This window comes from Phacochoerus africanus, chromosome 3 (assembly GCF_016906955.1).
Source record: "Phacochoerus africanus isolate WHEZ1 chromosome 3, ROS_Pafr_v1, whole genome shotgun sequence".
NCBI classification, from domain to species: domain Eukaryota; kingdom Metazoa; phylum Chordata; class Mammalia; order Artiodactyla; family Suidae; genus Phacochoerus; species Phacochoerus africanus.
Window position 1 is genome coordinate 159,018,194 of NC_062546.1, and position 26,239 is coordinate 159,044,432.

A 26,239-nucleotide genomic window follows, 5' to 3' on the forward strand; every position below is an offset into this window, starting at 1 on the left:
ATAATCTGGTATTGAGAACAAGCATATTTTTTCTTGCAAAGATTACCTATAAATGGTTTTTGTTCCTCTTCCAAATATAGCCCAGAAATTACTCCTCAGATCCAGAAATACATTGAAAAACTATATTAATGTGGCCTGGAAATTATACATATGAAAGTCAAACATTTAGAAATATTTATACTAGCATTTATACCAACCCAGGTAAAATGATAACTTCTGGTATTCTTTTGACACTTCATTTGATAAGCTCTTTCTCTGTTTCTTACAAAGTCAAGACATGAAAGGCTAAATTTTTCTCTGGCAAAATCCATTTCAGCTTTTACAAGCAGCATAAAATTTGAAATCTCAGAAGAGGTCCCCCTTTGGCTGGCTAAAGAAATTTGTGAGTAGAAACAGCTATAGATAAGCATCTAACCTTTGAGGTGCTGTTTAAACATACCTTAGGTACTTAAGTCCTTTGACATGTGCCTGAAACTGAACTTCCAGGACCCAAAGTGGATGATGAATGAAAGGGACATCAGAGGTTTTTCTTCCAGTTAATCTTTTACAGTTCCCTATTTAAATTGGGCCGGGTGGATTCTGGCAAAAGCCCAGTATAAAAATCTAGGAAGATCAGGTTTGCAAATTAGTCATGCCTAAGAAAAGGGCATCAAGCAATTTCTCAAAATTATGCATTTGTTAATATTATGAGGGGAAAGGAAAAAATACATACATCAAATTCTTCCATTAAAACTCAGGGCAGAACATTTTTATATCTAAGTTATGCAAACATATATATGACTAAAATATGTAAAAAACTTATACATAAACAGATGCACACAAGCTCCAGATGTGTAATCTTTCTTACTTTGTGGGTTGTGTCTTCCATAAGGGAAAAAGACATATTAATCATTTCTTTTACTGCTAAGGGGATGGGTGCTGCTCTCATATTTCAGAAAGGGGCTGGAAAGTGAGGGAAGCCAAACTTTTTCCTATTTAAGGCCAAAGCACAGGAATCTCAGTGGCTGAGTTTTATGACGGGCCCGGTGCTGAAGGGCAGGGAACAACTGATGGTGCTACTTTGAACTGCTTTTCTTTTCTCCTTTTTGCACAAAGAGTCTCATGTCTGATATTTAGACATGACGAGCTTTGTGCAAAAGGGGACCTGGTTACTTTTTGCTCTACTTCATCCCACTGTTATTTTGGCACAACAACAGGAAGGTGAGTAGGTACTAATTTTGAGAAACTTTATGGGGTTTTTGTCTTTACTTTTTCTTACAAATAAGTCTAAAGGGGAAAATCGGTCTCCTAAAAGCTAATTTCCTCTCTAAGCTCCCAGTTGTGAAGTGTAGAACTGACCTGAATGCTGCCTTTTATTTTTGCTTAAAGAGAATATTGTCATTTTTGTATTTAAAAGTTCTCTGGTTGTTCCAGATAAAGATGTTCTTGTACTAACTTGTTTTCATGTTAACGGCACTGGAAACTTTAAATGGTTTTAAAAAGTTCCCCTCCTGGATTGTTAACATCTTGGAATGCTTCCCTAGGCAGTCTGGAAGTTATTTGTCTCTTGTAATACTTTTATGTTCTCCTTTGTATTCTGGATTCTTTGTCAGGATAGAGAATTAAGCATTGTTTAACCAGTAAGATAATACATTTAAAAAATAGCATGCATTAAGTATAGTCTAAAGGAAAATGCTACACATTATTAGAATCAGTGAAGGTATTTCTATAAAAGAACAACAAGGTAATATCTGCAAGGCTCTTTAAACTGGTTCAAACTGTAAAAAATGTTTCATTGTTCCTGTTTTTATTTGGTTTCCAGCACTTACATGGTGGATTAGTATCCATTTTCTAATAATTTATTGTTAAGGGTCTAGTGTTTTCTGCATGTTCTACATTTTAACTTCATTTACACTTAATAAAGAGAATATTTATTGAAGTATTTTCAATAGAAATGTTTGACTTTTCCACAAATAAGGTAAAGATACTAGCACTGTTTGACTTCAAAGAGGTGATTTGTTCTATTTTCTAATTAGTGCAAACAATAGTTTTCATGTTCACATTTCCTCAAAACCATGTTTGGTTCATTATTGCATTGTGTGAAAAGATTTCTTTTAATTCATATGTTTCTCAGAGTCATGAAAATACCGGACGTATTGGAATTAAAACTTGCATAGAGATCAATCTTTAAATACTAAATTCGAAGATGCCAGAAGAAATTATTACACATCCACTTCTATTTGTACATAATAAAAATTGTTTGCATTTAAACCTATAGTTTTTGCAAGCACAGTGTCTGAAAAAAGTGTTTTGTCTCTAACATCAAATATCTTTAATGTCCTCACAGGTCATATATGTAAGTGAGGGGGGAACACCAATGACATGTCTTCAGTTACATTCAGCCCATGGCCACAAAAGCAAACATCCATATCCCTTGTTCCCCTCATTTCCTCTTTCTTTTTTCCTCTTCTCCCTTCCATTCTCACCTTTTTATCTCTCCACCCCTTTTGGCTCCTTTGGACCTCCTTCCCCTTGTCATTCCTTCACTGTTACCCCACCCCCTTCCTAGGGAAGCCTCTCCCTCTCCCTTTCCCCTTCCTCTATCACCCCCCCTTCTTCATCCCCAAGTGTCCTCCCTATGCCTCCATCTCTTTTCTTTCTTCCTCTTGCCTCCTCCCCCTTTTTTTCCCTTGAATTCTCAGTCCTCCTTCCTCTCTGCTCCTCTCTTCTTTCCCTCCCCATTCTATTCTCCCAGAAGATGCTACAAATCCCAGACCCTGGCTAGGATACCAAATGACTTCTACCACACCCCCACCTCAATCAAGACTTCTCTCTTTTTTAAAGTTCTTAAATTCTCCTAATTTCAGGAAAAAAAAATCACCAAGTTCCCATTTATTGGAAAGACTACAAAACTTTGGTATTTAGTTCAAAAGCAAAACAAAATATTTGTAGTTGCCTGGTGATCACAATTTTTTACAATTGTTATGGCAAGTTTCTTCTCAATCCCACTTTAGAGGGAAAAAATGTTTGAGATCTACATAACTTTATATCACATACGTTTTTTTCTATTTTCTCTTTTCCCTTCAGCTTCAGAATATAACAAATAGCTATGAAAATCTGTTGACACATTTATAGGCTTTTATGCTCAAAAGAAGTTGAAAGAATTTTGTTCAGCTTACTGCTTTTGTTTGTCATGAAAAAAAGTTTAAGATAGTACATCTTATGTTCCCTTCAGGTTTTACAAAAAAAAAAAAAATTCTGTTACATTAGCTTAGGAACGGTTGCAGGAGGTGGTCGAATATACAGCACATTGAGAATAGTCATATATAGTCCTGGAGTATGGGTTTCTTAGAAATGCCCTGAGAATCCCACAGAGAAACAGAACAGCTCTAACGAACACTAACTTCTAGTCTACTCACACAAATTTTCTGGAGCATAAAACATGTCCTCAAAAAGAATTTTGGTCTTTTTATAAATCTGCGAAAGTTCTATTTAATTCATGTATTTTCTTCCACCAATGGAGAAATGTGGTCTGTTTTATATTTCCTGTAGTTTATAAACATGCCAAATTTAAGCACAAAGACTCGCCACCTAGTGGCTGACAGAGTTACCATTTGCATGACCAATGCCAACATAAATTCAGTGCAGCTGGATTCTGTATTTCATAATGAGATTTAAAAATATCACATGTGTTAATTTTAAATATTAAACACTACTTTCCTAAGAAACTAAGTATGTTGCTGATAAAATATTGCTAAACACACATACTCACAAATACATGGTAACAATATTCAAAGACTTTTTGAAAATGTGCTTAAATGTTACAGCCATTTTCAAAATTCCATATATAACTACTCCACATATAACTATTTTTTTGAATATTTGTAAAGTTTCTGATTTTTTAGAATATTTTATATCTGTATTTTCATTACTGCTTATTAGACAGATAAAAGAATAAAAAGATATTACTAAGTATTATTACTTCACTAGGGCAGGGAGATAAGCTTTATTTTAATTAAAAGTGTTCTGACATTTGAGTTTATATTTTGATATTCTGACAATTCTGCTGTGATAATGAACTGTGGGCCTTTAACTGTTTTAGAATTAAAGTCCATTGTAAAGGGATTCAGAGAATCAGTTCCTTATCACAGGTTATGATACTCTATTTCCTTTTATGCTTATTTCTATTATGCTTTAAGGGGGGATTTGTAACTGATCAAGCATATTCAAGTTTTCTGGTTTGTGCTGCCTCTAAAATTAAACATGCCAAACTAATGAAAGCATACAGCACAAAATCACTAGAAACAACTGTACTTTTAAAAAGAAAGAATGCATAACTGCTCTGATATTTCAGTGCAAGTCACCTAACATGGATTCAGTGCTTTTCTTGAGATTATACATCTAGGAAATAACAGAGTTAAGACTAGGACCAAAATTCTGTTACATCTTAGATAATTAGAAGATACAAAACATACATTAAATCCGAAGCATCGGATTTTTAAAAATTTTTTAACTGTCCTTGATAAGAGATACTAAAAAATCATATATTGTCCTAGAAAACATAAGATAATGCACTTCAAGGTGAATAAAAGCATAGATTTTTTTTTCTATTGAATTGATAAATCAACTTTTTAAATAGGTGGTTCGTCCGTGATCTAACCAGAAATTATCTTTGGTTCTGTAATGATATAAATTCCAAGTAAATAAAGCATTGATACAAAATTTTGTGTTTTTCATTCATAATACCTTGCATTTCCCTCCTACCTGTAGAGTATTCAACATTAGATGATTTAAAAGCCTATGAGTAAATAGATATTCTGATTAAATTCTGAAATTAAATATCTCTGTATTGTAAGAGAAAAGAGCAAAGCCTCTGGAACAACTCTGGGAAAGAAAGAAAGCCTGTGATTATGTGCTTTTAACTAATTCAAACTCTTGGGTTGAATCTTCTGTCTTATCTACAGGCTCATTTTAAAAAAATCACGAACTGTTGGGTGTCTGTTTTCCAGGAGTAGAGTTAAGACTAAAAGCCCTCACAAAAAGTCCCTGCTCCACACTTGGAGAGTCTCAGGCAGACCTTGAGTGGTCACCCAGGGGGAAGAGTGCCATCTACCGAAACCCTGTGGTTTCCTTTGTGGATGATTGGAACAGAGCGCCAAAGATCATGCAGCTCAGTTCTTTCATTTTGTAACATCAAACGACACCACCACCTTGAAGGGATTAAAGTGGATTGCTTAAGAGTTAAAGTTTTAAAGTTGAAAGATGTTATTGCCTTTGCTGGACATGAACAACATTTGTAAAGTTTCCAGGTCTACAATAACTTTCTGGAAACGCCTCTGTGGGCTGTTTCTTGTAAAACAATTTTCCCTCGCAAAAAAGTTTAGTGCTGTTGTTTTCCACACTCAGAAAGGAAAAAAAAAAAAGAAAAGAAAGGAAAGGAAAGGAAGGGGGTGGTATGGTGAATCTTGACGTTTCAAAGGGGAAACTGCCTGTTTCATGTCAAGACGACAACGGAAAAAATGAGATGGCAATTCTTACACAAATCATTTGTTAACTGCAGTTTGGGGAGTTACATTAACCACTAGAATGTCTGTCTGTGCCTAATGAAAACACAGCAGAAATGGATTCCTTTCAGATTAACTAATAAAACCCTTGTATTTTCCATGACTGAGGTCAAGAACTGGCTTTTAAAATGTAATCTTAGTGAACAAAATGAAAAGTTCAAAGAAGAAGGCAAAAATTAAAATGACTCGAAGACGTAAAAATTGAAGCTAAAGGATTCAGATCCTATTAAAAGTTAAATTTCCTTTGAAAACTCACATTAAGAAATTACTGCTTCAGTAAAAGGCATTTATTTTTCTGAAACTGTTTTCTATAGTATATGGTGTGGAAGATAGCAAACAGCGACTATGTTTCTCAAATTAATTAAAATCTGAGAAACGCTCTTGAGCTGCCTGGTATGTTCATAATATTCAAATTTAGAAGGGAAGCTTTTAATGAAATTACAAGTTAATAGGAATCGTTTAATAACTATATTTTCTGAAAATCAATATCATAGTGAACCATCTTAAACATGGGTTTTCTTTGTGTGTGTGTGTGTGTGTGTGTGTGTGTGTGTGTGTGTTTCATTGACTACATAAGCCTTATCTGTTTGTTGCTGTTGCTGCTGTTAGGATGCTGTTTCTCTGTATCTAGTAAGCCATATGTTGAGTTTCCACTCACAGTTAATCTTGATGGTGGTCTGGATGTCATTAGGGTGGTCTCAGAGATAAAACTCTTTTTCATAAGGTCAGGAGAAAATAAACAACAGAATTCAACTCCAGATGTTATCTTCCTGTTCTAGGGCCAGAAAGAAAAGATATTCTGTAGAAAAATGTTACTCCTTAAAAAAAAAATACTTATTAGATTCTGATTTTAAGTTTGCATAACTTAGAAACCATAATGAGACAGAACTTTGAAGCTGGCTTCTCTAATCCTACCCTGCCTTTGAAACTTCAGAAAGGGAATAGGATGCAATAGTATCAAATGTAAGACAACTTTCCTAGGTTCAAATTTTAGCCTTACCCCTTACCATATAACCTTGGGACAATTACTTCATGTCACTGTGCCTCAGATACCCCATCTGTAAAATGAAGATTATGAATGCACCCACCTCATAGGGCCTTTGGGAAGGTTAAGTAGCATAGATAGGCAAAGCACTCAGAACAGTGCCTGAAAAATAGAACATACAGATACAAACTCTACCTAGTGTTAGTTTTACTAACTCTGGAAAATGAAATTACTATGAGGAAGAAATTAAAGTATTTAGTGACTTGGTGATAAGGAAGATAAGATGTAACACTTTGGTTATCAGACATAAAACTCAAAGATGTTTGCCAACTGTAATTACACAAGTAGAATGTATTTGCCTTGGTATTCCTATAATTTGTCACTAATCAGATAATATTGTAATACAGTTGCTGATTGTTAGATATAAGATACTTTTAATTCTAAATCTCTATTTTTTTATAGGATAAAATACTAATCACTTTAAAGCAAACTTCTAATTAGGGACATAAAAATCATATATCTATCAAGAATAAAACAAAGAAACATCTAGAAATAATGATCCATATTTTCTTGGTTTTTTTGTTGGGGACAAGAATAAGCATAATCTACATGGTTCATGCAAAATAACATTTTAAACTTGAAATTATCCACCTATATAGGTCTATAGCTAGTTTCTTCAATCTTTTTTGTCAACTTATGTAACATGTTTTAACATATTCTGATTAATATATAAGCAGTAGAAACATATTTTATAAAAATGTATTTTCTCCAATTATTAGTATCATTTAAAAGCCATACATAATTCAGCTGGAAACTATATGAACTCCCTCTATCCACTTATAAAATACTCAACTTTCTACAGTAAGAGAAAAATAATATTATGATAATGTACATATCACACCTGTTATTTTTAGATTTTCAGGTTAAAGAACAGCTTTTCTCTGAGGAGGATTCAGTGAGAAAAGAAGAGAAAAAAAATTCAACTTGTCACTCAAGCTAAAATAACAATTTAATTGGACACTTTGGGGCATATTATTTTTATTCCAAAAATGGAATTAAGACAAATATAACTTGCATTATTTTTCAGTCATAAGAGTAAAATTCTATCAAATCAGCATGTTAACATTTGAAGAATGGAAACCAAAACAGCAAAAAAGAAAGCTTTCAAGGACATCTAAAAATATTAGATTATGTTACTCAGTTTTATTTTTCTTTAAAGTTTCAAAACAGTGAGCTAGGAAATAAAAGAAGCAGAGTGGATTGTCATAGACTAGCTTTATTTCCTTTTATAACTTAGAATTCAGTTATAAAACAAGGAGATGACTAATCTAATGCATTACTTGTGTGACCACAAATAAATGTATTTCAGGACTGTTCTTTGTACTAAGGAACAGAAATATGAAGTGACATGAGAGTGGAGTTTAAAATTAATTACAAATTGGAACAGGGAAGACTGAGTTTAATCAATAACAATAGAGGAAGGAATTGTGAAATCCATTGCTTGCCCAGTAGTAAAAATGAAATTATTTGCCTTTATTTAACACTTTCACAAAAGAATTTAACTCTTTTTTTTTTTTTTAAATCAAAGCTGCTCTGAATTTAGATATCTTGGGGGGAGGGAAGGAATAATATGAGATGACTATTGCTTCTGAATTCCAGTTTCTATTTTATTGCTAAATGCTGCAGGTGTCTAACCAGAGAATTTTATCCCTCTTGAAAACAAAACACTTTTCTCCTTGACTCTGCCATGATTTTCCCATGTATAACTAGGCTATGGTACTAACACTGAGGGCCATGAGACATGTGTGTGAGAGGTTTAGCTTCCTAGAGAACATATTGCCAACCACATTTTGTCATGCACTAAACAAAAAGTTAAAGGGAACTACATAAAACTCTCCATTATTTCAACAAGCGTGAGTTGGCTAGAACAGCAGAGAAAAGTGACTTTCAGCTGCAATTTCAATAGGCACTGACTTTTCAGGAGAGCCAAATTTCTTTCAAATGGATGAGAAATAAGTTATTGTAATAAGCATTAATTCTTACTTTTCAAGCATTCCAACTTTCACTTAGAACAACATCATCTTTAAAAAGAAGTATACTAAAACAACTTTTATGTTGAGACCTCTATGTTTTAAAAAGCATAATACACATGATTTCTATTAAACTTTGGAAACAAAAGGCTAAATAATTTTCATTTACATAATAACAATGGGTTTAACCAAGTTATAAAAAATTCATTTACAATTGTAATGGTAATATTATGTTCATTTGTTTAATAGTTTGCAGAGCAAATGGAAAATACTGTATTTCTAGGTTGTTATGATAGTTTAGATGAGACATACACATAGAAGGATAAATACACAAGGGAAAACATTTTATGTTAATATTAAAGCAGATTAAGAATAAAGGAAGAGAAGATATTTAAAATATTAGATGCTTATCCCTATCTTTAACTGTTTTTTTTTCATTTGTCATTAATACGCTATCAGTATCCACAGTTAATTATTATAACAGAGGTCCTATGTTAAACATAGAAAGGTATTCTTGATCCAGAGACAAAGAGCTAAAATAACCATTAGTATAAACTAGTATATTTTTCTTTTTTCTCAGACTTATTGAAGTATAATTAACAAAATTGTATATATTTGAGATGTACAACATAATGCATTGATATATATATATATATATATATATATATATATATACACACATCATGAAATGATCACAACATCAAGTTAACTAATATACCTAGCACCTCACGTGGTTACTTTTGTGTGTGTATGTTAAAAACCTTTAATATCTTACCAATTTCAAACATACAATACAGTACTATTACTTATAGTCAACATTCTGTATACTAGTAATATTTTCAAGGAATCTAAGAAGGCTGAGATCCACATTACTAATGGGAAAATTTTAACTAAAACATCTGTTGGAACATTGTCCATAAAGTAAATTTAGAGAAAGTTTTAAAATGATTCATTTTAAGAAAAGGGAGCCAGTGTAAAGATTGAAGAATGTGTTTCATGCAATTTTATTAAACAATCTTCCATCTTATTAAAACTTTTAGACCTTTTTCAAAAACCAGTGAACTCAGTTGCTAAACATGTCAGTTCTGCTTTGAGAACAATGAGTTTAATGCCTAGAACCTCTTATATTATTTCTATTTATGATAATATAAAAGAGATTGTGCTTCTCTTAAGCATACCTTGCAAAGCACCCCTTAAATAGGCCTACTTCATTCGCACTAGGTCAGCATTTTGGCATTCAGCTTTTACTCTCACAAAGTATAAAGGAATGCTCCTTTAAAAGCTTAGACAATATTTCTTTCCAATGTTCTCATCTATTTCAAACACAGAGGAGAAACTAAAATAACTTTTTAAAATAAACAGATTCTTGCCTACTTAAAATTGCAATGAAACAAGCATGGTCTCTTTTATTAGCTGTAAACCACACTGAGTAATTATAACAAGTAAGAATGGACATTGAAACCTCTTGAATCCATTAAGGGTGTGGCCAAAGATCATTAAAATTGTATCATATAAATGGAAATGAGAAATGGAGATATGCTGTACAGTCCATAGGTTCTAAACTTCTTTTTGTGTGTGAATTTTACTGAATCATCTAAACCTCCAAACCCAAAATATTTAGCATTAATTTAAGTTTGGAGAGGATACAGAAACAGGAAGCTTTCATGGCTGTATGTAGCATATAGATGGAAAAACCTCAGGATCCTCTCAAAGGCCTCTTGGCCACAAGGCACCAAAAGATGTAGTTAAACTATTTGCCTTTTCCCAGAAGGCCTCTTTCAACAGACATTTTCAAAATCTTGGCTCTGAGAAAATAACATTTCACTGTTTCATAAAAATGCAAATACTAAACAAGTATATGATTTGTTGTTTGCAAAAATTCTTGCAGATGTTTAGAGACTTCTTATTTATGTACTCAATTACTGGCAAGCTATCAGAGCAATCCTCAGGAACTAAAGTTGTATTCAACCACAATCTACAGCTAATGCCTTAGGAATTGAGACCAGGTTTTATTCTGGCATCCCCTAAGCTGATTCATTGTTAATAGCTGCTGAAATGTCAGTACCTTATATGTAATTAAGAAACAAGTCTAAAATTTTGGTTGAAGAGAATTTTAGACCACTTTAAGCCACAAATTCACATGGTCATGATTCATATTTTTTCCTATTATTTTTACATTTTCCTTGACAATATTTGTTTTAAAAACTTTTTTGCTATTGCTTTTAGTGATTTGGAAACCTATTTACATCCATATGGGATACGTTATATATTATGTCATATTATGTTGACCTTCTAATGCCCAACAGAGATAGCAATGCTATTCAGTACATGCAGTAAGCTTTGTTAAGGTTTTCCCAGGAATCTGGGAGAGTTTTAGGCTGCCAAGAGTAGCTCAGTTTTCCCCTGACTCTCTCACCTAGCTTAATAAAATCCAGAATCTGCAGGGTTAGTGACAAAATCAACTTTAGAGTTTAATGCTCCCATCTACAATGAAAGGAGAGAAAAGCAATTAGAAGCAAAAACTTGTCTTCAATTGCACAATTAATAAATGTTTAAGTGCTTATGGGATTTCCATTGCTGTTAAATTCTTACTAACGAGCAAAATTAAAATACCTACTGGCTCTAAGGAAAATTTACCTCAGTGTGCCAATTTGATATTAATAAACATATTTGATATTTTAAGCAGCCTCTTATCACTTAAAAATTATGCAGGGAAAAATGATATTCTTGGTAATTTAATTTCTTTCTTTCTTTTTTTTTTTTGTCTTTTTGCCGTTTCTTGCACCACTCTGGCAGCATATGGAGGTTCCCAGGCTAGTGGGTCTAATCGGAGCTGAGCTGCCAGCCTACGCCAGAGCCACAGCAACACAGGATCTGAGCCGCATCTGCGACCTACACCACAGCTCACAGCAAGGCTGGGTCCTTAAACCACTGAGCAAGGCCAGGGATCGAACCTGCAACCTCATGGTTCCTAGTCGGATTCGTTAACCACTATGCCATGACAGGAACTCCTGGTAATTTAATTTCTGAATTTTTTTGCATGTGCAAAACATCACACCATCTCTCTTGTTTTCCAGCTATTGAAGGAGGATGCTCCCATCTTGGTCAGTCCTATGCGGATAGAGATGTCTGGAAGCCAGAACCATGCCAAATATGCGTCTGTGACTCAGGATCTGTTCTCTGCGATGATATAATATGTGATGATCAAGAATTAGACTGTCCCAACCCTGAGATCCCATTTGGAGAATGTTGTGCAGTTTGTCCACAGCCTCCAACAGCTGTGAGTTTAAAGAAAATCTGTATCAAGATTCATATTTAAACCCATAAATATTTCCTATGCCATAGGAGCTTAAAAAGAAACAAAAGTAATGTCTGGCAAACAATTATACAGGTCTTACAAGTAAAAAGTGAACAACATCCTGTTTAAAATCAAGAATTGGATATGATTTAGGATAAGAAATTGGGATACACTTCATGGGAAAGCTGTTTCTGTCTATGTCTCTTTTAATCTGTATCTTTTCCACTTATTAGCCCACCCGCCCTCCCAATGGTCATGGACCTCAAGGCCCCAAGGGAGATCCAGTAAGTAAACATTGTGCAGTAAAATGAAGTTAGTTCCTTGATTATTTTGCTGGGTTTTTTTTCCTTCTAATAGCACTTCCATATTTGAACTTTAATCATCTATACATTTCCTTTGGTACCACGTATTAAATAATGATGCACAATAACTCAAACTGAGAATCCATAACTGTGCGTGTAAAGATTCTGATTTCCCGAACTTTGTATGTCTTCAGCCTTATTATCAGTTTAAAAAATAAAATAATACATCAAAATACAAAGAAATAAATTACATTGTAATTATTTACACCATTTTGGGTAAAAATATTCCCAAGAAAATGGATTACTTATATTGATTTCTTACATTATAAAGCATAGAAGCTACAATTTGATAATATTCTAAATCACTAGGACATCTCAGTGTTTATTCATGTTTATCCCTGATTTTTTTAGGGCCCTCCTGGTATTCCTGGGAGAAATGGAGACCCTGGTCTTCCAGGACAACCAGGTTCCCCTGGTTCTCCTGGGCCTCCTGGAATCTGTGAATCATGCCCTACTGGTGGCCAGGTAATAAATCCCAGGACTAAAATAATTGCCTCATTTAAAACTGCCTAGTTCACTTTCTTTTCTTTAGTCTATATTACCTCTCACTTCTGTGGGTTCCTTATATCTATTCTCTGATTTGATGTATTTAACAAATTCCTATTTAGTGCTTATATGTGCAGGCACTATTCTAAGTGCTTTATAAATATTCACTTTTCCTCATAATTCTAGTGCTATCGCTACTATATCTTTGCAAAATTTCCCAACCTCTCAGCAGGCATAAAATGTATGCTCTATGTTTGAGAAATAAGCAAACATCTCCCCAAAAGAATTAACCTAGAGGATTTTAGGAATTGCCACAATTGTGCTTTATTCCCCTTATAATCCTGATGGGAAGGAAAGCTTCTGAAATTTTGGAAAAAAAGCAGCTGAAGAGCTATGAACACTCCTTAATGACTTCAAGTCAACAGTATTTTTCTAGTCTATGCAACTACCATTGCCAAACCTTCAGAGTACATCCTGCTCCTCTTAAAAAGCATGGCAACCAACTAACTCTGCATGTAAAATAAATAACCAAACAAGTAAATAAGACAAAATTTCTGCTGCATGAAATTAGGAAATATTAGAAATTTACATGTAAAAATTACCATGGGTTGTTTTTTTTTTTAAAAAAGCTTTTTGAAAGTCAATTCAACACAAAGCAAGGGGTATAGTCTAACTTATTCTTATCCTGGTATGATACAGAATCCACTGCTCGGCCTAGAATTTAAAATAAAATAATCTCCAAAACAATCCAATAAGCACAAGAGCCTTTTATTATTCCTGTACTTGTTTTCTATGGGGATGTTTATTTTGATATGAATCTGTTAGGCATATTAATCAAAAACTGGAGCTATAAATTTACTTGTATCATTAACTGCTGCTCAAAATGACAAGGTCAGAGTATATGATCTCAAGGTACTTTCAGTCTTAGTCTATGATCCTATGTTTCTTATACTATGGATTGAATTTAGAAAAAATAGTTTTAGTAAGAGCATATAGAAACAAATTATTTAAGGTCAATATTGCACACAGTTAGTTGAAAGATTTGTGCATTGCATAAGCAGGTGTTTCTGTAGGATATCTAATATTCAAAGTTACAGAGAGAGAGATAATTAATACATACCACACACAGGCATGCAGAAAACTTCCTGTCAGTGAATAGATATTGCATGCATTTCTTCTAAATGCTTTTGAAAAGAACTATGACCTATATATCAACATGATCTTATCTATCTGGTCTCTTTGCCACAGAACTATTCTCCCCAGTATGAGTCATATGATGTCAAGGCTGGAGTAGCAGGAGGAGGAATCGGAGGCTATCCTGGGCCAGCAGTATGTACAAATTTGTCAGCATTTTAGTGCATTATTTAGCCTTCAACTATGTTAAGTATTGAATGGTTGTTCTTCTAGTAATATGGTATTATTACAGAATTATGCAAAATAGCTTATTCTTTTTTAAGCTGGGAAAGAAAATGGTAGGATTATCATGAACTTTCTATCCTAACTCATTTTGCCGTCACTGCCTCTTATTTCATGCCTGTTTTGCCACTCTCTTCCTTCTTTACACAACCACCTATACCAGGGCACACCTGCCTTCATGCTTAGGTCTCACTCATGTATTTTTTCATTTTAACCAAATTACATTATTTTTTCACTTCCACTATTCCTCCTTTTCACCTGAGTTGTTCAGAATATTCTTTTAATGTCTGTCCATTAATTAAATGCTACTTTCTCAATGACAATCCAAGTAATGACTGTCATATGAGTGATGACTCATCTCAAATCCTGAACTCAAATACAAATATTCCCAGAATTTATGGAGTTTTCAAATTCATCTACTGTAAAAGATAGCTGTTCATATTGTACTCAAAGTGTTTCCCTCAATGTAAATGACTTAGAGTTTTAACAGAAGACAATGACATTAAAGCATTGAAATTTGGGCACGTGTGTGCAGGATGCATGGTATCCCCATGCAGTAGACCCCAGTAGAAGAATAGCCTCTTAAGAGGAGCAATGTTAGGGAAGGCTATCATTTTACTGCCAGGAACAGGTACATCTGTGTAAATGAGACATGAATCTGGAGTCCCAGCAATCACTAAAGATTGTTGTCCAGATCATTGGACCCCATATTTGTGACTTCTAAAACTAGAGAGGACAAAATTCCAGCTATAAATCTAAATGATCAGTTAAAGAAAGACCATAATTGGTATAAAGTAAACTGTAAAAAAGAGAATTTTACTAATCCTTAAAGTTTCAGAACCTGTTTTGTTGTTGTTGTTGTTGTTGTTTGTTTTTTGTTTTTTGGTATCTGTTAAAGCCAGCAGAACAATTATATTAACTATGTATATAGTTGGTGGTACTCTATATACCATATATTATATATATGGGGTGTGTGTGTGTGTGTGTGTGTGTGTGTGTATATATATATATATACATATATATATATATAACTATGTATATAGTTGGTGGAACTATGTATACATCTGGTGGTACTCAGCTACATTCACATTACGAGTCCTATTTTCGATATATAGTTTTTACTAAAAAACTAATAAATCCACTACTTGTAAGTTCCAGAAGAAAAACTTACAAGAGAAAATTTAATGGCAAACTGTAGTTTTATAAATTTATTGTCAACATTTATAAATAGTATGCCACAAAACTTAAGATTTCCTAATTTAATCTGTATTTCTGAACAATGATGAATCAGTTGTTTATAAACATAATTTATTGTTGTTCCATGTATGGTGATTTGCATTTATACTTCTAAATCTTCATATCAACACAACTCAGCAATACAGTTAAGAAATTTTGGATTGATTTACATCATTATTTTTAGAAACTGGCATTTATAGAATGCAGATAAATATTTCTCCACATTGAGTTGGGCTGCAAGGCAAAAAGTGCTCTTCGGCATTTCCAGTATCATCTTAATGTGGCAGAAATTCTTTTAGCATTTTGTGTAGGTTTTTATAGAATTCGAATACCCTTTTGGGGGAATTCAGGCCCACATTTTATACATTTACCAGTTTTTTTTTAATTTACCAGTCATTTTTATTGACTCAGAAGGACTTTCATTTAGAGTAAAGTTTTTGTGATAAGATATTCATTTAAATATAATAAAATGAATTGTATGCCTGAATAGTTACCAGTGAAGTATGAGTTCTCATTTTTAAATATGTCAGGATCATTCCAAACAGAGGCATCTCTAATGCCTGGATAAAGCGTGTTTCAGATGCATTTATTTTGTACTTATCCTTCAAATTTGTGTTCCAGGGTCCCCCTGGCCCACCTGGTCCCCCTGGTGCATCTGGTCATCCTGGTGCCCCTGTAAGTATAGCCATTAGTGGGGATTTCTTCTTCATGCATATTATAGGAATCTTGCTGTAATTTAACCATTCCAGCATGTATAATCCCAGTTAAGTAGAGAAGTAGCAACCAAAAACTATCATTCCTTCAAAGATGTTGGAATTTCACATTTAATTCCTTTCCAACAACAATTATCAGCAATTGAAACCTTGGTAAAATTAAACTACATGTTTAATTTCCATGTAATATGGCTTTATGTTTGAAACAATTCCGTTACAATGGAATTAAGTGGGTGGAGTGGGATAAATTAGCTCTATTCTGACATGAACATTTTCGGTTTCAGTCTTTATAACTGGAATAAAATTCACTGAATAGATTCACAAATCCTGATTTCATACTGGCTTCAAGATGTAAATGAATCATATGAAGATTAAGTTAGTTTAAAACTATTTACATGTTATTCTTTTCGCTAGGGTTCTCCAGGATACCAAGGGCCCCCTGGTGAACCTGGGCAAGCTGGTCCTGCAGTAAGTAACAATTATATCTATATTTAATAAATTGACAATTCTAGATAGAAACCACCTTCATTTTCTAAACCATAATCTTAAGACTCTACGAAGTATAGATTTAATTTATGCTTACATTTTAAAGTAATAAATTATATTTTTATGATTGTTGATCTGGTTTCACAAATCTTTTGAACTCTTTTAATGGTTTAGATATTTTAGAAATGCTTACTATTTTAATCCAGGAAGTCCTCAGCTAATTAGCTGCGTAACACCTACTTCCTAGTGCAAATACAAATCCTCTGTCTCTTTAATGAAGATTAATTTTTCTGGAGCCACTCAGTTCACTTGCATGTTTACTCTTTTGAAAAATATTTTTTAAACTAATTTAGTAGAAATAAGCATAATCTAACAGAGTCCCCAAAGTAAACATGTTCTATAAATAAGGTGAAGTTAAAGTTAATATTTCAAAATATTTATAAATATCTAAATACTTTAAAATTTAATATATTCATAAATTTAGAAGTGCATTTGGGTTTATAAATAAACGTATTGATATAAAATACAGATACATGATACTTTTAATTTTCAGAAAAACAAGTTTAAAAAACAGTAAAAATTGGATATAGTATTGGTATACTATTAACTCAATGTGTCATTTTCATGATGAGAAACATTGATAGAATTTTCTAGAAGGAGTATTTTTCTCTAGGGATACACATAATTATAATAATGCATTGATTGTAACAGAAAAAAACTATAGATACATATTCATTTTTTATCTCCTTATTTTCAGGGTCCTCCAGGTCCTCCTGGTGCTATAGGTCCATCTGGTCCTGCCGGAAAAGATGTAAGTTTTTAAGACTTGAATGGGATACAGTGAAAACAATTTGGAATATTCTAAATAGAATGCCTCATATTCTAGAATATCAAAGAGAAAAATCTTACTCAAAAAATTGTTGACATCTTACCCTTTGAATTTATATAGTATTTGCATAGCTGCATAAACAATTTTTTGAATCCCAAACAAAAACCCCAAATGTGCTTCTTGACTCAGTTAAGAAGATTCCTCCAGTGAGTATACCATTTATCCAGAGAAGAAGCTTCTCTCTGTCTCTTGTAATGAAGAAATAGATATCAGCAATTTATGTCCTTGAAAACTTGAAAACATCATTCATATTATACCATTCTTTCCTTACCATTTAATTTCCAATGGCAAATTCTTCCCACTAAATTGAGAGATTGTCATAATATTGAGGTTTGAGAGATGCCTACATTTTTTCTAAGTTTATGTGAAATTGGGAGAAGCTCTTTCCATTCCTTTTTCTAGGAAAGCTGTTCTCACAACCATATGTTTAGCCCAATCATTTTCATGGGAACTTGGTGAGAAAAATGCAAAGTAATCAGTTCACCAATTGGCTACATGTTTTATCTTACACAAGCTCCCATATATTCTTTATTTCTCCACCTAGGGGGAGTCAGGAAGACCCGGACGACCTGGAGAACGAGGATTGCCTGGCCCTCCAGTAAGTCTTCAGCATCCAATAAATTAGTTGGAGCAATCACAATGAACTTAGATTGAAAATTATTATAAAATTACATTAAACTGAACAAAAATAGAAGGCATTGTACTCTTGGGTGGTGAGTCTCTGAAAGCTCAGCAGTATTTTTTTTATTTCTTATTTTTAGGGTCTCAAAGGTCCAGCTGGCATGCCTGGATTCCCTGGTATGAAAGGACATAGAGTAAGTAGAGTTTCTAAACTGATTATGAGTTGTTCCCTTTGGCTATGCTTACTATCTAGCCAATTTTATTGGACAATCAAGTGTGTGCCAAAGTGATTGATTTTGACTAGTTGTTCGATTTTCAATCAACTTCATTTTTGACCAAATCAACTACTTATTTTACATAAAGTAATAAAGCTGACTTTAAGTGTATGGAAAATACTGCAAAAGAATGATTTGTTTCCTATCACCACAGTAAGAAAATATGAAAATATATTATTGACAACTATTCATTGACTTAGTCAATATGATTTATGGAGCAAAACAAATGACTTTATTCTATGCAAAACATTAGGTAGAGTCAACCAACTGAACCCAAAATGTGTCAACTTGCTATAAATAAAATCTATGAAACTGAGTGGTATTTGCTACTCTATAGTTAAGGCAACTTCCTAGTTAGCCTTAAATAGTACCTTCTAATTACTTCATATTTTTTTGCTATAAAATTAGTGTTCAATGTCTTCAGTGCACTTAAAAGCATTTGATATTATTCTTGTCAATTTTGAATATAGTACTATGTGGTAAAGCTAGCTATAAAAAATAATGTCAGGTTTTAACATTTCTGAATTGTTAACAAATCTTAATATTTTTACTACTTTTTTGTATTTCACAGGGCTTTGATGGACGAAATGGAGAAAAAGGTGATACAGGTGCTCCTGGGCTGAAGGTAAATAATAACAAAAGCATGTTTTCGTAAATCAACTTTTTAAAATGTTGTAGCTATATTTAAGATTTATACTCTAGTGTTTACCTTTTTCAAAAATTTAATTAAATTTTGCCTTTTAGGAACTAAATAACAGCAACTAATTGAGCTGTTCTGTTAAAGCTTCCATGAAAGCTGATAACTTGATCTGTCTAGGTTAGAAATGATGGAGCATCCACAAGTAACACACTGATTTACATTTTTGCATTTTAAAAACAACTCAAGTTTTTAAAATTCAAAAATGGAGATTTGTAGTAAATAAGATCACTGGCAAAAATTCGTACTATTAGAATGTAATCTTTTTCTTAGTCTCCATATGTTTTATAATAATACACTGTGTTTAAAAAACTATAAAGCTCTCCTCCTGTTGTACAAAATGGTAACCTATTTTACACTTTTCTAGGGTGAAAATGGCCTTCCAGGTGAAAATGGAGCTCCTGGACCCATGGTAACTATGTTTCTTATCATACAATTTTCATTTTTACTGTGGACTTATATCTAACCCAAAACTTGCCTCGCTCCCTCCCCAGCCATTTTTAAGCATGTCTAGTTTAAAGTAAGACTGCACTTTCAATTTTATCCTACAGGGTCCAAGAGGGGCTCCTGGTGAGCGAGGACGGCCAGGACTTCCTGGAGCTGCAGTGAGTATTCTTACTGCCATTGCACACTTACCACCCAAGTCACAGATAAGTGTCTTAGTCAGTTTTCAGGCTGTGACAATTTACAAGAAATTTTCTATAAAATTGCATTTAAAGTCACTACAACAAAACTTTAGCATGATTATAGGGAAACCAATACGTGTTTTATAGTTATTTTCCAGGATTTTTTAAAAGTGTTAACTTGGCATATTCATGCATTAATATGCATTCAGTTCTGTAAAACACAGAATCCAATCTTTCTACATCAGATCATTGATGTACACATCAGAATTTTACTAATTTATATCTAAAAGACTATAATTACCAGGCAGATTTTAATATACTTGAGGAAAAGTCAACTCAATTGAATCAGACTTTCAGTTAAAAATGCTTACTTGTGACCACCCTTTCAGAAATAAGAAGATAATTAAGACAAACTTCTCTTTATAGGGGGCTCGAGGTAACGATGGTGCCCGAGGAAGTGATGGACAACCAGTAAGTAACTTTTTATTTAACCCTGATGTGCTTTAGATTAATGAGAGATTATGGAATTATGGAATGTTGGAATAATATGGATTGTAGACCCCAAACTCAACATTGTTCACAAATATCTGATTCAAACTGACACTAATCTCATAAATGAAACCTAGAAATAATCAATGTAGAAACACTAAGCCCATAAACAAAATTCTGATACTTCTTATCATATTTGGCCCATTGCTAACATCTGTATGGTATTTACATGTCAGCTAAAGGCCGGTATTTGGTATGTCAGTTAAAAGGGCCCTGCAAAATAGATAACAATGTTATCTCTATTTTACAAATGAGAACTCAAGCAAAAGTAACTTGCATAAAATCAGAATTCGTGGCAGAAGTGGTCAGGTGCAGGGGATCCAAATTTTCTAACTTTAGACTTTACTTTCTATTTTACTACATTGTTTCTCCACATAATATTCATCCCTGATGATAAATACTATTCCTATCTACATAATTGCCTTCTGTATTGTGTCTGTATCCACTTATAATTTACTAGTAGTGTTAGCTTTCCTTTACTTGATTAACAACCCTTGATATTTTAATTTTTAGGGTCCCCCTGGTCCCCCTGGAACTGCAGGATTCCCTGGTTCCCCTGGTGCTAAGGTAAACATATATGTCTATAGAAGAATGTAAATATATACTGGAGACAACAAAAAAAACCATTGGATTGCTTCTTGAAAATGGTTCTTATTAACAGTCCCTGGATTTCTTTGATCTATATAGATCTTTAAAGACTTATTCTTGATTCCAAAAGGGGTGGTGTTGTCCCTGGCATTCAGCTATTCTGATATCCTCTGACATCTTTTTTTTTTTCCCAGTCTCTTTCTGGGAACAGAGATAACACAGTGATTCACGTAGTTACCATTTTTTTCTGCCTTTATGATTAATGACACTTTGCTTTAGTTAGAAGATCTAGTCATACTACTCCAAACTTTGGGAGATGGATTTAAACGAGACTGAATAGCACCCTGGCTAAGAGATTAGAAGTGGAAAAGGGAGACTGACTATTTAGGGTTTTATCCCTTAGGGTGAAGTTGGACCCGCAGGATCTCCTGGTCCAAGTGGATCCCCTGGACAAAGAGGAGAACCTGGACCTCAGGGACATGCTGGTGCTGCAGGTCCTCCTGTAAGTACCAAATTGGGCTGATGAGAGGAAAAATGTAGCTACACTTATTTCATGAAAACATATGTGTTAATGTTGCTATCAATTAAAATTACTTTTCTGAAAAAAATTTTTCTTAGTGCTCTGCAATGACTCTACTGTGACAAACAATGATTTGACTGGTACTGAAATTGGTAGTTTTAGAGTTTTTTATACTTTTCTAGAATTTATGACTTTTGTGGTTATATGAAGCAGAATGAAGCAGAGGTTACCTTATACGATGAAGAATATGCCCCCAAACTAATCACCAATCAGAAAAATTCATAGAAGAAACTAGACCAAAAACCTCTTCTATTTATGTACTTATTTAATAATTTAGACCAAGTGCATATTATCTTTAATTTATTCCAATAATGGTAATTTTTGCTACATTTTATGTGCTGTGCTATAGTCAGAGGAATCACCTAATCTCTAAAAAGCACAACATCCCCCAATAATATTTTGCAGTTATGTAAACAACTTCATATAAAAATGCACTATTTGCATTATTGGTAATGTGCTCTTTCCCCCTCTAGGGCCCTCCTGGGAGTAATGGTAGTCCTGGTGGCAAAGGTGAAATGGTAAGATGACCCCACTGCTTACCCTCATCTCAACCACACACATATTATTGGTTTCCTTTGCATTTTGCATGACAATACACTTTTAAATGATCTATTCAGAAAAGAAAGTTCAAATTTGGCTAATTTTAATGTTCTTGGATTGTTTTTAGGGTCCTGCTGGCATCCCTGGAGCTCCTGGATTGATGGGAGCCCGTGGTCCTCCAGGACCACCTGGTACCAATGGTGCTCCTGGGCAACGAGGTGCAGCAGTAAGTTGCCTTTCCTTTTCCACACCTGGAAGATGTAGCTTAATTCTCACCACAAACACATAAATAGCAGGTTCTTTGTTCTTGTTCTGTTAAATTTATATTAAATCTTATGATTGAATCAGGGATGACTGGGGATGGTTTTAAAAGTCTATTCTCCCTGTCTTTAAACCAAGACTATGTTTCATTTAGGGTGAACCTGGTAAAAATGGGGCCAAAGGAGAGCCAGGACCACGTGGTGAACGTGTAAGTATTGCGCCAAGAGATTTGGTTATTTCGTAGGAATATATAACATAATTAGGAACTACACAGGTAAGAAAATTTGCTTGAAAAATAAAGAAAAATTCCTTTATTGGCATCCTTTCACAGGGGGAAGCTGGTTCTCCGGGTATTCCAGGACCCAAGGGTGAAGATGGCAAAGATGGTTCTCCTGGAGAACCTGGTGCAAATGGACTTCCAGGAGCTGCAGGAGAAAGGGTATGTTTCCCACAGGCATCTAAAAGGAAAACAATCATAAAACTTCACCTTCATGGCTAGGTAACCATGTTTTTTCTTAATTTGAGTAGTACTCAGTCCCAAATATTGTTTTGAATCACTTCATAATGTGAGACTTATGGAAAAGATTTACTACTTTAGACTGACATATTTGCCTTTCACAATTTCCAGGGTATGCCTGGATTCCGAGGAGCTCCTGGAGCAAATGGCCTTCCAGGAGAAAAGGTAAATAACTTCAGTTTGGATTTTTATAAATTCTGGTGCTATACATAAGTGTATTCTTCAATACAGTTTCCCATTAATTAAAACCTAAATATCTGAATGAAATATCTTGAAGTTAAAAAAGTAATAATAATTCTCAGTGTAAAGCAATGATTCCAGCCCCTCCTAGCTTTGTAAGTAAAGTCATTTATCCTCTATGAGAATTCTTTATCTGTCAGTTGGGAATTATCTATCTCAAGATCACTGCAAGAATAAGTTAAACTAAAATGCCTGAAAGTTCTTCAAAAACTGTGAAGTGCAATACAAATCTGATTTCATAACATCAAATATATTTGACTTTATATGCACCAAAATACATTGCTAAGCCCACTAAATATTGCTTTTTAAAGCATGTGATGTTCATCAGTGTTGTCTTAAAATATTTCCAAGGTGACAACTCCAACTAATATGTAACAGTGATTTATACTGAGCATGCTGGTAACACCCTACCTCTATTTAAGGAGCCAAAAGAAGTTCTCTAGTTGCAACCTAAGTACTGTCAATGTCTAGGTCAATGAAGGCTCTTTTACATACCTGTTGGTTTCACCATGTAGGGTCCCGCTGGCGAGCGCGGTGGTCCAGGCCCCGCAGGGCCCAGAGGAGTTGCCGGAGAACCTGGCCGAGATGGTGTTCCTGGAGGTCCAGGATTGAGGGTAACGTTCTCTTTACCCTTGTTTGACTGACACTGTCCATTACTAAGAGGGAAAGCAAATGAAGAACATTTAAAAACAACTTAAAGTGTATCTTTTGTAGGCTCAAAATAAAACAAAATTCTTTTAAGAACATTTAAGCAAGTATAGTTTGAAGAATAGAAGAAAGGCTTAACTAAGATATTTACAGTTAGGAAATCATGTGTGTAGATATGAGGCTAAATGGAAATCTCTAAATATTACAGATTGATTTATTTAAGTTATCATTTTAACATCAGCTGACTAAATTCTTCTATTTAGGGCATGCCCGGTAGCCCTGGAGGACCAGGCAGTGATGGGAAACCAGGACCTCCTGTAAGTACATTTTTAACCTCTCATTTTACAGGCCCAGAGAATAAGGCAATGCATGGTTCAGACTAGTCCTATTGTATGGTGTGGAGCCTTGATATGTATATTGTATATTTTGATCAGATTTTTATCTAATCTCTATTAATATAATTTTTTTTTCTCATTAGGGAAGTCAGGGAGAAAGTGGTCGACCAGGTCCTCCAGGCCCACCTGGTCCCCGAGGTCAGCCTGGAGTCATGGGCTTCCCTGGTCCTAAAGGAAATGACGTGAGTTCTTTCCTTCATGTCTTCAATAAATATTTGACAGAAAGCCTTTTACTTTCCACATGGGAGTGCAGATAGCCAAAAATTGATCTCCACTTCAAAGCACAGAATTGTGTATGAAAATCAAAATACCACGTGAGATGGGAGCTAAAATATTTTTTGTGCAGTTCTGAGCCAAGAGTGGAACATTTATGGAAACCTAGTTCTAGAAAGTAGTGTTTGATTGTGGATGTATGCATGTGTCAGGGGAGAGGAATAGCAAAAGCATGGGGGAACACTGTAAGGAATGGTTTCCTTTGGAGAATTAGTAAACACTGGCTCCTTCTTTAGGGTGCTCCTGGAAAGAATGGAGAAAGAGGTGGCCCTGGAGGTCCCGGCCTTCCGGTATGTAGCTTTCACCCATTCATTTCCAGCCTTGTGGTAAAGACATTTATCTCCAAACCTGTGACTTTTCTCTACTAGCTGACTAGCTTTATCTCTGCTTCCCTAACTGCTTTTTTTTTCCCCCCCCTAGGGTCCTCCTGGAAAGAATGGTGAGACAGGACCTCAGGGTCCCCCAGGACCTACTGTAAGTTTACTCACATAAATTGGAAATGGAAGTGGATGGGAGTGGAGAGGAGGGAGGACTTTGGGAATTATACAGTGTCCGACACTTTATCATTATGGGTCACCAAAACAATTACCACATTTACTTAGCTAATTAGCTAGCTAAATGCTGACGTTGAGCAAAGTTTATGTTGTACATGTCTCCCTTGCATCACTTCCACAGGCCAGACTCTGCCCCCCCTTCACACTATTGATTTTTAAACAATCGGCCTGTTGAAATGAAAACTATTGAGGTGAGGGGAGGGATAACATATACACACTACTGTGAAAAATAGATGATTAATGGGAACCTACTGTATAGCACAGGAAAATCTACTCAATAGTATAATAACCTATATGGGAAAAAAGAATAGATGTATTTATATGTATGACTAATTCACTTTGCTGTACTCCTGAAACTAATATAACATGATACATCAACCATACTCCAATAAAATTAAATGTAAAAAATAAATAAATAAAAAGAAATGAAAACTGTGTGGCTTCAACTTCAAAGGATATTTTATAATGAAGTATCTCATTATATTTTTCTGCTTAGGGGCCAGGTGGTGACAAAGGAGACACAGGACCCCCTGGTCAACAAGGATTACAAGTAAGAACTTTTTATTTAAAAGTTATTGGGCACCTACTTTTGCCAATGTTTTCCTTCGATAGCTGGATTTGTTGAGTTAATTGACAGTTCAATTTTTTTGTGACACTAATGGATTACAATTCACCTTAAGCTTAAAATTTGTGTGTCTATATTCTACCTTGAAATAAAATAATAGGCAATGTTAATAGACATACATAGCTTCTGTGTCTATTCTAGAATGGGCACATTAGTAATTTTTTAAAAAATAATCTCGCAATTATATATGCTTATACTTATTTTCATTATAATTTAAATTTATATAGCCAAATTCATTTCACCATGTTCATCAATTCATTTTTATTTATGACAAGAGAAAGAAAAGAGGGAGACGAATATAGCTTTGTAATACATAATTATCACCTCTCTCTCATTGGATTTTGAGAGCTACAAATTTTCCATGCCTAAAAAGGCTGCTAAAATCACTTTCTGAATACTTTGCAGAAAGATACTTACAAAAGATAAGCTTTTTTACAAACAATGTTTTAAGTGATTACACAATACAAATATTATCTGTTATAGGGCTTGCCTGGAACCAGTGGTCCTCCAGGAGAAAATGGAAAACCTGGTGAACCCGTAAGTTGCATGTTATTTTTTCAAAACTTAGAAACCAAAAGAGTAACTAGTAATTACTTATACATTATTAGCTTTTGCATTTGCTCATGCTTTGAAACATTCATTAACAAAACAAGGAAAATTATTCAATCATAACTATTACATGGAAAGTTTGAATTTTAACATAAAAGGAACTGAAGAAGATAACACAACTCACAATTGGATAAATTATACAGTACACAAACAAGTCAAGTGTGTCTTTTGCTTATGCTTATATATTATACATTCTG

The 26,239-nt window shown here is 34.1% G+C and overlaps 1 protein-coding gene across 1 annotated transcript in view; it reads left to right on the plus strand.

The window, feature by feature from the left end:
• Positions 1–982: 982 nt before the first annotated feature.
• COL3A1 (collagen type III alpha 1 chain) overlaps positions 983–26,239 on the plus strand; it is a 39,433-nt gene continuing 14,176 nt past the window's right edge. Inside the window, exons 1-28 of the mRNA XM_047773047.1 lie at positions 983–1,200; positions 11,636–11,838; positions 12,090–12,140; positions 12,570–12,683; positions 13,953–14,033; positions 15,978–16,031; positions 16,484–16,537; positions 17,313–17,366; positions 17,989–18,042; positions 18,206–18,259; positions 18,912–18,965; positions 19,405–19,449; positions 19,589–19,642; positions 20,090–20,134; positions 20,726–20,779; positions 21,204–21,302; positions 21,854–21,898; positions 22,048–22,146; positions 22,336–22,389; positions 22,513–22,620; positions 22,810–22,863; positions 23,454–23,552; positions 23,850–23,903; positions 24,065–24,163; positions 24,491–24,544; positions 24,675–24,728; positions 25,305–25,358; positions 25,917–25,970. Of these exons, the coding sequence (XP_047629003.1) occupies positions 1,119–1,200; positions 11,636–11,838; positions 12,090–12,140; positions 12,570–12,683; positions 13,953–14,033; positions 15,978–16,031; positions 16,484–16,537; positions 17,313–17,366; positions 17,989–18,042; positions 18,206–18,259; positions 18,912–18,965; positions 19,405–19,449; positions 19,589–19,642; positions 20,090–20,134; positions 20,726–20,779; positions 21,204–21,302; positions 21,854–21,898; positions 22,048–22,146; positions 22,336–22,389; positions 22,513–22,620; positions 22,810–22,863; positions 23,454–23,552; positions 23,850–23,903; positions 24,065–24,163; positions 24,491–24,544; positions 24,675–24,728; positions 25,305–25,358; positions 25,917–25,970 (1,980 nt within the window). The 5' untranslated portion in view covers positions 983–1,118. The remainder of the gene's footprint in view (positions 1,201–11,635; positions 11,839–12,089; positions 12,141–12,569; positions 12,684–13,952; positions 14,034–15,977; positions 16,032–16,483; positions 16,538–17,312; positions 17,367–17,988; positions 18,043–18,205; positions 18,260–18,911; positions 18,966–19,404; positions 19,450–19,588; positions 19,643–20,089; positions 20,135–20,725; positions 20,780–21,203; positions 21,303–21,853; positions 21,899–22,047; positions 22,147–22,335; positions 22,390–22,512; positions 22,621–22,809; positions 22,864–23,453; positions 23,553–23,849; positions 23,904–24,064; positions 24,164–24,490; positions 24,545–24,674; positions 24,729–25,304; positions 25,359–25,916; positions 25,971–26,239) is intronic.